The sequence below is a fragment of the Cynoglossus semilaevis genome, chromosome 6, assembly GCF_000523025.1.
Source record: "Cynoglossus semilaevis isolate Cse_v1.0 chromosome 6, Cse_v1.0, whole genome shotgun sequence".
In the NCBI taxonomy this organism is placed as follows: Eukaryota; Metazoa; Chordata; class Actinopteri; order Pleuronectiformes; family Cynoglossidae; genus Cynoglossus; species Cynoglossus semilaevis.
In genome coordinates, this window is record NC_024312.1 from 1,802,017 (window position 1) to 1,813,450 (window position 11,434).

Sequence of the window (11,434 nt, forward strand, 5' to 3'; positions counted from 1 at the left end):
GATCGCACAGGAGAGGTGATCTTTAAAGACAACCTCTCGTCCTCGGTGGCAGGAGTGGTGGAGGGAGACTACAGGCTGGACGGACAAAAACAACTCATCTGTGCCTCAGTAGAAGGAGAAGGTATGTTGTGTGGAAAACACTGCCCCCTACCTTGGGAACCACCATGTTAGAGGACGTGCAATTATAAATCTACATTTATATTTGGTGAATATTCAGTAGCTTTTTGTTTCACTTAAATAAATAGGTAAATATATTAAATACGAATGAAAAAAACGTATGGTCTATGTATGAACTATGGTCAAGCCTATGGTGTGTGTGTGTGTGTGTGTGTGTGTGTGTCCTGTAGTCCGTGGTTACCTGCCGGCGAGTAAAGAGCTGAAGGGAAACCTCATGGACTCCAGCGCTGAACAGGACCTGGTCCGTGAACTCAGCAATCGCAAACAGAACCTGCTGCTGGAGCTCAGGAACTATGAGGAGAACTCTAAGGTTCAGTCAGTCCAGCTGCACCTCCGCTTCTTTATCCACTCACAGCTGACGTCTCTAAACCCAGGCCTGTTCTGTCCAGGGCGTGTCAGAGAGCAGCGGTGGCGTCGGTGTGATCCCAGCCAACACTCAGCTGCAGACGGCGCTGTCGGTCAGAGCGTCGACGGAGGCCCAGAAGGCTCACGTGGAGCTCAGCATTTCGACACCAAACGGTAGAGCAGCTCAGCAGCTCACATCGTACGACTGAAATACGACTAAATCCAACGCCCGTCTCTTTACGCCTCGAACAGAAACGATCATCCGTGCGGTGCTTATATTCGCCGAGGGGATTTTTGAGGGGGAGAGTCACGTCGTCCACCCCAGTGCACAGAACCTGTCAGGGTGTGTTCGAGTCCCCATCGTCCCACCCAAAGACATACCAGTGGACCTGCACATCAAAGCCTTCATTGGAGGCAGGACCAGGTGAGACCAGTGTGTTGACCATGTGTTGACCTTTGACCTCCGTGAGGTCCAGTCGTCTCATCTGTTTCCCGTCTCTCTGTAGCACACAGTTCCACGTGTTTGAAATCACACGCCACCTTCCTCGTTTCTCCATGTACGACATCAGCTCCGACTCTGACTCCGCTGAGCCCCCGAGTGGGAGAGTCACCTTCAGCATCAGTGAGCGACCACAGCGGGTAAAGATGGAACTTAAAAAACAGATGGTGATCAGTTTAATATTTTTGATCTTTTAAATCCTGACTAACCTCAAACGACAACAGGTGGTGATGTGGCTGAATCAGAACTTCCTGCTGCCGAAGGGCGTAGACAGTCCTGATGTCACCTTCACGTCTCTGAGAGGAGGAGGACACTTGTCCATCAGCATGGCCAGCAGTGGACAGGTAGACATGAGTTCAGCCGACACCAGGTGACAGTGGGTCCAGTTTACTGCCTCACCTCTCTGTCAGCTGAGAGCATTGAACGCCATCCACATCATCAACGAAGTTTCCTGACGGTACGATCACCGGATGTTGACGTGTCATCTTATTTGTCCAATCAGATCACACTGCGGACTGATGACGTGGACCTGGCGGGAGACCTGGTCCAATCACTGGCCTCCTTCCTGGGAATAGAGGAGCTGTCGTCAGAGGCAGACTTCCCAGAATACTTTGAGGAGCTGCGGACGACACTCACTGAGGTCTGTTGTTATTGGACTTCAGGTGTGAGAAAAAAAAACAAAAACAAAACATCAACTGTAGAAAAGGTTTCTGACACGACAGATGAAATCAGGATTTAACATTTATGTCTTTAACATTTTTGTTTTCTTGAGCTTCAACTTCAGATTTCGATGTTTTTCTAAAACTGTCTGTTGAATTTAAACGAGTGTTTGTTGTGTTACTGTTAGGTGGATGAGTTCCACTCTGTCCACCAGAAGTTGACCGCAGCCATGGCCGACCACTCCAACTACATCAAGAACATGCTGGTGCAGGCGGAGGACGCTCGTCTGATGGGACACACGTGAGTTGCCGTAGTTTTACGCCTTCATGTCGACTGTGGTTTCTCCTCGGTTTGTTCTGGACGTCGACATCTGCTTTCCTTCAGGACGACGATGAAGAAGAGATACAGAGAGCTGTACGATCTGAACAGAGATCTCATCAACGAGTATAAAATCCGCTCCAACAACCACAACGCTCTCCTGGCCTGTCTCAAGTCCGTCAACCTGGCTATACAGCGCGCAGGGAGGCTGCGAGGTACGAGCGCAGCTGCAGGAACAGAAGAATTCTGAGGTCATTGTGGTTGAGTTGGTACATGAGTTTAAAAAAAAAAAAGGGAAAATTAAGTCCAGTTTAGAAATTAAATTAGTTTAGGAGGAAAAACTCACACTGTCTCGACATTAAAAACGTGAAAAAAAGTGATCAGAAAATGTTTTTAACTTTTAATTTTCCCTCTTTTTTAAACACATGTACCAACTGAACCACAATGACTTCAGACAGAGACTGTTTTATTTTCCAGAATTCTTCCACAGCATCACTTTAACGACAAAAACAAATCAAATCTGTCTTTTTTTCCCCCTGTCTCTCTCTGTCCACGCTGCTGCCCTCTAGTGGGTAAGCCCAAAAACCAGGTGATCGCTGCCTGCCGAGACGCCATCAAGAGCAACAACATCAACTCCCTCTTCAGAATCATGAGAGCTGGAACGGCATCGTCCTGAGAACAGAGAGAGACAAGAATGTTCTGGAACAAAACTGGAACGACAACTACTGCACACGTGGACTGGAGATGGAAACTCGCCTAAATCCACGGTTCCCCACATAATTGTAGCTTTAGGCACCGACGTTGCAGCGACATTTATGGCCTGTTCAGGATGGAGATTATCGACCACAGACTTTGGGAGAAAATATATTCATCTGTCTGAGTCTCATAAACACAGCAGTCAGCAGCAGCAGTGAGTCAGCTGTTTATGGAGAGTCCAGTCAGAACCAAACGGAGCGGAGTCTCCATCAAACCTCCATCAAACCTCCGTCAAACCTCCGTCAAACCTCCATCAAACCTCCATCAAACCTCCATCAAACCTCTGTCAAACATCTGTCATCTGTGTTTACAGTGAGTGTAGAAAAAAAATAAGAAGAGTTTAGACAGGAAATTAAATTTGTACCGACGATTTACCGCGGTGCAGAAAGTGTTTGATCTGAGAGAGTGATGTTTAGAAGCAGAACATCTGGACCCACCGTCTGAACTCAGTGTCTCCATCTGCTGGAAGCTGTGGTGCGTTCGTAGCCAAAGAAAATAATTCACAACGACAGAGGATTAAAACTGTGACACATTTGTTTACCTTTTATAGACTGTGACGCAGTGCTTTGTGTATCGTGTGTGTGTTTGTGTGTGTGGCGTAAATAAAGAATAAATTATTTCAAGTTTTTAAAGGTTGTGTAACTTTTTGATTTGTAACAAAATGGAAAATTCCAAGTTAAAATGTTAGAATATTTTCCCCCTTCTTTTCTTTTCCAACTTTTCGTCTTGCTGTGTTGGCATCTGGTTTGATCTGCCACAGTTTTAGTCACGTGGACACTGTGGCGTTCAGGTGCCTCAGGCAGAGTCCGTCATTTTGTTGTTCCATTATAGTTAAACGCAGTACACACTTTTCGGCCAACAGCAGAAGAATTTAGGAATGACGGCGTTGTCACATATACTCTGCACATATTTTACTTTATTCCTGCTTTTTTTATTTTCTGTTTTTTCTAAATGTCGAGAAGCTGAAGCTAAATCTACATTAGTGAAAATTTACGGACCGAAAACGTTTATTTAAAAAACAAAAAACAACAGCAGTGTCGTGAAAAGGCTTAAAAAAGTAGGCTATTTAATATGATTATTTATTTTCCGTCTCTAAATACAATCAGAAATAAAAAAAAACATTTTTCACTTCCGCTACTTTTTCAATTTAACAAGTTTTGCTACAGAGAATTCGTGCCGTTTAGTTTCTCCCCGACTGTACGTGAATGCATCATGACGGCTGCATCTGGAGGAGTGTAGTCGCAGTGTTTTATCCTCAGTTTTATTGTGGACTGACTTCTTGTCACACACTCCTGTTTTATCTTTGCTCTCTTCTCTGCCAAATTAAAAACGTTTTTTTCTGTTTTACCGGGAAAGTGACTCAGAGGAGCAGAGAGGAGGCGCTGTTGCTGCTGCTGCTGCTGCTGCTGCTGCTGCTGCACAGATGTTTTAACCTCCACCTCCTCCGTCTCGTCCGGTAAGTTTCGTAAACTGTTTTGAATCTTTTCACTAGTTTGGTTAAAGTTAGACGTTGTTGTCGATAATACTGTAATTGTTGAGACATCGACGACATGAATCGGTTCTAAAGAAGCTGAATTAACGGTGATTTTCCTGTTTGTCTTTCATTTCTATGAACTTCAGTGATAATTTTGATCTCAGGTTTCCTCTGTTTAATGTTAGTTATTTATTTCTAATTTATTAACATTAATAGAAGTGCAGCAGAGTGTAACGTTGACTTACATAAGACAGAGACACTCCCAGTCCTGCTGAGTTACTGATGAAACATCTGTGGGAAAGAAACGGAGCAAAGACAAAGACAAACAGATGAGAACGAGTTTGTTTGATTAACTACGTATTTCTGTTGTTGTTTTCGCTAAAATGGACTTAAAAAAAAGACAACATTATGTTGTGGCGTCATAACCAACTGTAATAAATGGACCTGTGACACGTGTGGCGTTCATGTGCGTCACCATCTTCAGCTTCAGCTCCCTCCACTGGACGTTTGCTGATAAACCGTGATAAACCGTGATAAACCGTGTACCTTTGACCTTTCTGCAGGAGTCTGTGGAGAAGAGGAGGATGTAGACCAGAGACGGTGGACATCGTGGACATCATGGACAACCTCCAGCCCTATGTTGAAAACATAGGAAAAGACAAAGTCACTTTGACAAAAAAAGATCGGGATGTTGACGTACAACAACGCTGCAGCGTCAAACAAAGAAGATGAAGGGCAGTGAGGGATTCTGGGAACTCAGAGCTGATCTGTGAACGTCTGCTGGATCCAGGAAATCACTGCACTACCAAGATGCTGAGGAAGATGGTGACGATGAGGAGGTTTCTCCACGTGAAGGGGGATGTGATGTGCACCCTGCTGCTGCTCTTCCTCTTCTGTCTGCTGCTCTACGCCCGTCAGGTCAGAATGCTAACGGTCCTTAGCACAGAACTGAAGCTCAGGGACGGTTTAAGAATGTGGTTTTCGGCCATTTTGTTTTGTTTCGTTGTTTGACTTTTCAAAGCTTCATCTGATCACATCCATGTTTCCAGATTGTTCTCTCCTCCAGTTGGGACAAACCTGTCTGGAAACTACAGATCTACGGCTCCACCAGCTCCAGTCGCACTCTGCTGGGAACCAGTGGGACAAAGGTGAGGGTCGGGGTCGTTGTGGGGTTCGACGTAAACTTGTTGGATCTTTGATAAACGACAGCACATCCAGTGAAAGTTGTATAGAGTTCTTTTTTCTTTTAAAAAACAAAAAAAAACATTTCATCAATCCTGTAAAGCCTCGTAGTCTGATTGGTATTTTTTTATTGATTGATTTTTTTTTTTCATCCAAGGCTCCTTCCAGACCGTCAGAACCTCACCTGCCTCTCTGTCAACCCGAGTCAAAATCCAAACCTTCACAGGTCAAGTCTAAAGGAAAGGTCAAATCCAAGGAAAAATCCAAGTCACGACGGAAGAACGCGCAGACGTCCAAATCTGCCGCTAAACCTGCGGCCACGATGCCTCCGTTTGACTTTGAGAGCTACATGAGGGACAAGGACAACAGGAACTTCAAACTGCTCATAGATCAGCCCGAGAAATGTAGAATCAGAGAAGCAGGAGGAGAGGAGTCCATCACTGCCCCCTACATGCTCATCGCAGTAAAATCTACTGCTGCGGATTTTGACAAACGTCAGGTAAATCCATCAGTAAGACCTGGATTTCACTGGTGCTGATGATGTAATTACCAACAAAACCACTTGAGTGCGCTCTGATAGCTAGAATATTTTAGCTTTGTGAAACGTGAGAAATGTTATGCTAATAGTGAGCTAAAAAAAAGAGCCATCAAAAGCTAGCTGAGAATGAGCAAAAGAGCTAAACGTTTGCTAAAAATAAGCAACATAAACATCAAAATGTTCAAATTCATTCAAATTCACTCTGAAACCAAACGTTATCATGATTTAACCATTATTCTGGACCAACGTCTGGTCTCGTAGGTGGTGCGAAGGACGTGGGGTAAGGAGGGACAGTTCCATAATGGAAGATCCATTCGCACGGTTTTCCTGCTGGGCGTTCCCCGGAACTACAGCGAGCTGCCTCTGTGGGATCGACTCCTGACCTACGAGAGTCAAACCTTCCACGACATCCTGCTGTGGGACTTCCACGACACGTTCTTCAACCTGACCCTGAAGGAAACACATTTTCTGGGTTGGATTAACAGCAGCTGCCCTGATGTCAAGTGAGTTTAATAAACACACACACACACTTTTCCACTGTGTGTGTGTGTGTGTGACAGGTGTGTGTGTGTGTGTGTGTCCCTCAGGTTCGTTTTCAAGGGCGACGCTGACGTCTACGTGAATGTGGAGAATATTTTGGAGATGTTGCGAGGTCAGAAGCCAGATAAAGACCTGTTTGTCGGTGACATCATCGTTCACGCTCAGCCTATCCGCCGACGCACTTCTAAGTATTTTGTCCCGGAGTTCGTGTACGGAGGAAGTTTATACCCAAACTACGCCGGAGGAGGAGGTTTCGTCATGTCAGGACACACGGCACAAAGGTTGAGTTCTGCTTGTCAACAGGTAATTTGAACTGGGTTGAAGAGCCACTAGGAGTGTATAGTGGTAAAAAGATTTATACATGTAATTCTAACTGAATAACTTTGTGAAGTCAAATAATCAATTCTATATAAAAACATAACTGACATAACCCTTGATTTAGATGAAATCTTTAGCACCCCCAGTGGTAGTAAGAGGTACCAATACCGTTTGTCTACAACGGTTCACTCATGCCAACTCTCCTGTTACGCTTCCGTTTGTCTACAACGGTTCCAAAACTCATGCCAACTCTCCTGTTACGCTTCATTCTTTCAACTGCATTGTTTTGTTTTGTTTTTGCTTCCACTAGGTGGAGCTGTTTCCCATCGATGACGTCTTCTTGGGAATGTGCCTCCAGGTAATTGGTGTCAAACCGTCCCGTCACCAGGGCTTTCGGACCTTCGGGATCCCCAGACCGTCTGCAGCTCCTCACCTTCAGACCTTTAACCCGTGTTTCTACAAAGAGCTGATGGTGGTCCACAGCCTGAGCGTCCCACAGATCTGGCTCATGTTCAGGCTCCTCCACGACCCTCACCTGAGCTGCCACAACAGCACCAGGGTGGCGTCGGAGCCCTTCCGGGGGAGGGACGCGCCAGCGGGGGCATCGGCAGAGGGGACGTCCCTCAGGTTCGTTTTCAAGGGCGACGCTGACGTCTACGTGAATGTGGAGAATATTTTGGAGATGTTGCGAGGTCAGAAGCCAGATAAAGACCTGTTTGTCGGTGACATCATCGTTCACGCTCAGCCTATCCGCCGACGCACTTCTAAGTATTTTGTCCCGGAGTTCGTGTACGGAGGAAGTTTATACCCAAACTACGCCGGAGGAGGAGGTTTCGTCATGTCAGGACACACGGCACAAAGGTTGAGTTCTGCTTGTCAACAGGTAATTTGAACTGGGTTGAAGAGCCACTAGGAGTGTATAGTGGTAAAAAGATTTATACATGTAATTCTAACTGAATAACTTTGTGAAGTCAAATAATCAATTCTATATAAAAACATAACTGACATAACCCTTGATTTAGATGAAATCTTTAGCACCCCCAGTGGTAGTAAGAGGTACCAATACCCGTTTGTCTACAACGGTTCCAAAACTCATGCCAACTCTCCTGTTACGCTTCATTCTTTCAACTGCATTGTTTTGTTGTTTTTTTTTTTTTGCTTCCACTAGGTGGAGCTGTTTCCCATCGATGACGTCTTCTTGGGAATGTGCCTCCAGGTAATTGGTGTCAAACCGTCCCGTCACCAGGGCTTTCGGACCTTCGGGATCCCCAGACCGTCTGCAGCTCCTCACCTTCAGACCTTTAACCCGTGTTTCTACAAAGAGCTGATGGTGGTCCACAGCCTGAGCGTCCCACAGATCTGGCTCATGTTCAGGCTCCTCCACGACCCTCACCTGAGCTGCCACAACAGCACCAGGGTGGCGTCGGAGCCCTTCAGGTGGAGGGACGAGCCAGCGGGGACACCGGAAGAGGAGACGGACTACGATGGGAAGCGAGTGTTTACGGCGCATTAGTGTCTGACTGCAGCGTTTGACTGTCGAGAGCAACGACAACAAAGACTGAAGACGAACAACATAAACATGGACAAATCGTGTTTGAAGCAAACCTGGAAATGCAGATGACCCGGATGCAGTTACCAATGCTGGCCAGCAGGGCTGGCTACTCACAATATACAGTATCTTTGACAACTAAACTCCTATCACTTATACTCAATAAATGTTTCTCACTGGTCATTTTTTTGGTGCTTCCTTCAAAACAGTCGTCCCTCGATGAATCGCGTTTTTTTTTTTTGCGGTATATAAACATTTTAAAATTGACAATATTTTCATTATTTCCGAGAATTTTCTAGCCTAAGAAAAAAAAACAGTCAGAAAATACATTAAAAGACATTGTGTAACATACATACAGAGTATTGCTAGAAATAACCTGTACGTACGAGGAAACGAGATTTGTGAAAGTTTCGTTAAGTTTTTTTGCAATATCTCACGCCCTACGATGCCTCCTAAAGGGTTCGTAAAGAGTTAATATATACATATATCGTTACTTTGTTTGGTTTTGGCAACTGTCACTAGAGGTCAGTCTCAGTCTCAGTCTGAACTGACCGAGTGTCAGGACATTAAACCTGGACGGTTCAAACTTGTTAAAAAACTCTACAGACACGAGGACGATGTTTGTTACCGTGAGTTAATCCGCCGTAGAGATCGTTCTTTTTTTCTTCTTCTTCTTCTTCTCTCCTTGTTGTGATTAAAAAAGAACACGAGCGGATGTTTGTTCTCCGCGGATGTTTGTTCTCTCTGATCCCCGGAGGAACCAGGAACAAATGAGGCTCAATGTGAACCAGCTGGGACTGCGGTCCAGCTGAGACCAGACCAACTGATGAGCGGTCGGTTCAGAGCTCCGCTCCGTTCAGGTTCGGTGGGTCCAAAACATTTTCCAGAAAAACAAAGTCTGTGGGTGAATGTTGAACTCATCAGGCCTGGACTTGGAGGACTGCTGGTTCAAATCCCAGCCGTAATAGACCTGGTATAAGGATCAGGTTTAAAAAGTAAAGGTTTAATTTAACATGGTGTCAGTCTGGTTTAGTGTTTTTTTTTTTTTTTTGGTCCAACTTCACTGAAACTAAACCAAAACAACAAAGTTTTTCCTTTTATCTTTTTTTTTTTATTTAAAATATTTTTAATTGAGGGGAAGAAACACACGTCATTGTTGAATCTGTTCAGGTTTTAAACAACAACATCCAACACTTTGTATCTGTTCAGTTTTTAAACAACAACATCCAACACTTTGTCACATCCATGTTTTTATTTTTGACCGTATGATGATATTCTGGTTGCACACATACAGCGAGTCAATGTACAAAGGCAAAGGTTGTTTTTGTTTTGTTTGTTTTTTCATTTTTGTTCACAAAAATCAAAACATTGCATTTGGAATTTTCTTTTCAGGACCAAAAGCTCAGCGTCTCAGTACTGTCAGAAAAACCAGTTCTGTACGAGCGAAGCTTTCGTTCTGCCTCTTCACTCTGCGTCTTTATTGCCATGTTTCAGTGGACATGCTGAAAACACATTAAGGTATAATAATTTAAAACATAAAATTTCACATTCCAAGAAGTTACGAATGTCGAATGAACAAAACGTGGATGGAGGATGATGGCGACACTGAGCTGTTCCAACTCTGTTAGAGAAAATGAATTCAACGGTTAAAACGTCACCAGGATGTCATCAGTCCACCTGAGATTGGCTGAGATTAACAACCCAACACTGCACTCATCATCTTCATCTTCATCATCATCATGGTCCTGGAATGCTGACGGGCTGGGCTTCCCAAAAATGGATTTATTTCCTTCCAAATCTTTGTCTCCTTGTGTTTGTTGTGCTGAGCTTCACTTCACCTTCATGTTCCTCCTCCTCCTCCTCCTCTTCCTCCTCCTCCTCCTCCTCCTTCATTTGTCTCTGATGCATCTGTTCCTAATGTAGCTGCATTTAGCCCCTGAGATCTTTTGCGTAAATGATGGATACATTAAAAATTGAGCCGAGGAACGAAGGGAAACAAAACAAAGTCAAAATGTAAATACTCCTGTAAACACAGCGAGTCCAACAATAAATAGTCAGAAAGACAGTGGGAAGGTACATTCAGATGATTCCAAACATAACCTACAGTTAGCACAGTGACACGTCAACGGGAGAAACGTTACTAACTGTGGTTCTAAGAGCTCAGAAAAAGCTAAAGCTAAGGAAAAGAATGTTGAATATTAAAAACACAACCAAGAAATGAAGAAATATCTGTCCAAAACAAAGGAATGCTAAATATCGCAACACCAAATGTCTAATATAGCTAACACATTCACTATTAACACTACACAGAGTGTTAATGACAGAAACGTAAAAATGTTAAAAAAAAACCTACTGTTAATCATAGGCAAAGCAGAAAATGCTAACGTTAGCACACAAAGAGTGAACATCTTGTCAAAAGTAGAAGAAAAAAAAGTTAAAACATCAATAGACAAAAAAAATACTTTAGGTTAGAAAAGAAAATATCTAAGAATTGAAATTAACAAATCTTAGATTTGAATGTTATATAGCCTAGCAATAGCGGCTAGCTGGAACAAAATAATAAACATTAACTTAAAAGTACAGAAAAAATAACAAACTAAAAAAAAAAAAAAAGATAATCAGGCACAAGTTGACCCTAACACTGTTCTGGAAGTTTTCCAGAACATTCTGGGAACGTTGGGAGGCAAACAAATGTAGTTTGTTGCCCAGATATAAATGCTAAGTGGCTCTCAAGACACACACTCGTGCATACACACACACACACACACACACACATTACATAAATAATTGACATAAAAAGCTCAGGTGGCTGTGACTGTTGATGTAGCATATTAGCTGTTAGCTTGGTGATCAGACTCAGACTGTACAGCTATATATACAGTATATATATGTGTGTGTGTGTTACTTTAACACCTACTCTTAACTACTTGTTTCAGAAACAGAGTGCATTCTGGGTCCATTCTTCTTCTGCTGTTTTAATCTGGTGAGAATCAAGTCGTGAATGAAGTCGACTTCAGATTAAAGTCCTGGATGTGTCAGGGGTTAATCACTCACAGAATCAGCCATTCACACCAACAT

The 11,434-nt window shown here is 43.7% G+C and overlaps 2 protein-coding genes and 1 long non-coding RNA gene across 3 annotated transcripts in view; 2 read left to right on the forward strand and 1 right to left on the reverse strand.

Annotated features, from left to right (window-relative positions):
• The window catches only part of bbs2 (Bardet-Biedl syndrome 2), a 6,796-nt gene extending 3,419 nt beyond the window's left edge, over nt 1–3,377 (forward strand). The window contains 8 exon segments of the mRNA XM_008311116.3: nt 567–696; nt 775–946; nt 1,029–1,161; nt 1,246–1,365; nt 1,524–1,661; nt 1,869–1,981; nt 2,066–2,214; nt 2,569–3,377. Of these exon segments, the coding sequence (XP_008309338.1) occupies nt 567–696; nt 775–946; nt 1,029–1,161; nt 1,246–1,365; nt 1,524–1,661; nt 1,869–1,981; nt 2,066–2,214; nt 2,569–2,675 (1,062 nt within the window). The 3' untranslated portion in view covers nt 2,676–3,377.
• On the reverse strand, nt 2,226–9,101 carry LOC112487122 (uncharacterized). The gene is made up of 4 exons (XR_003049911.1): nt 8,985–9,101; nt 4,656–4,864; nt 4,475–4,520; nt 2,226–2,671 (listed from the first exon to the last, which is right to left on the reverse strand). It is a non-coding gene; the product is annotated as an uncharacterized LOC112487122 (long non-coding RNA).
• b3gnt9 (UDP-GlcNAc:betaGal beta-1,3-N-acetylglucosaminyltransferase 9) lies at nt 4,177–8,545 on the forward strand. Its single transcript, XM_017032768.2, has 7 exons — nt 4,177–4,211; nt 4,793–5,147; nt 5,279–5,377; nt 5,569–5,910; nt 6,211–6,452; nt 6,537–6,792; nt 7,976–8,545. The coding sequence occupies exons 2-7, from the start codon at nt 5,040–5,042 to the stop codon at nt 8,318–8,320; spliced, it is 1,392 nt and encodes a 463-aa protein (XP_016888257.1). The 5' UTR covers nt 4,177–4,211; nt 4,793–5,039; the 3' UTR covers nt 8,321–8,545.
• Nucleotides 9,102–11,434: the final 2,333 nt, after the last annotated feature.

What these genes read in the sequence shown, in the direction of transcription:
- b3gnt9 (XM_017032768.2), top strand. Translation starts at nt 5,040, where the DNA reads ATGCTGAGGAAGATGGTGACGATGAGGAGGTTTCTCCACGTGAAGGGG. An exon ending in TGCTGCTCTACGCCCGTCAG is followed by an intron (nt 5,148 to 5,278) that starts GTCAGAATGCTA and finishes CCATGTTTCCAG; the next exon opens with ATTGTTCTCTCCTCCAGTTG. An exon ending in TGAGTTCTGCTTGTCAACAG is followed by an intron (nt 6,793 to 7,975) that starts GTAATTTGAACT and finishes TGCTTCCACTAG; the next exon opens with GTGGAGCTGTTTCCCATCGA.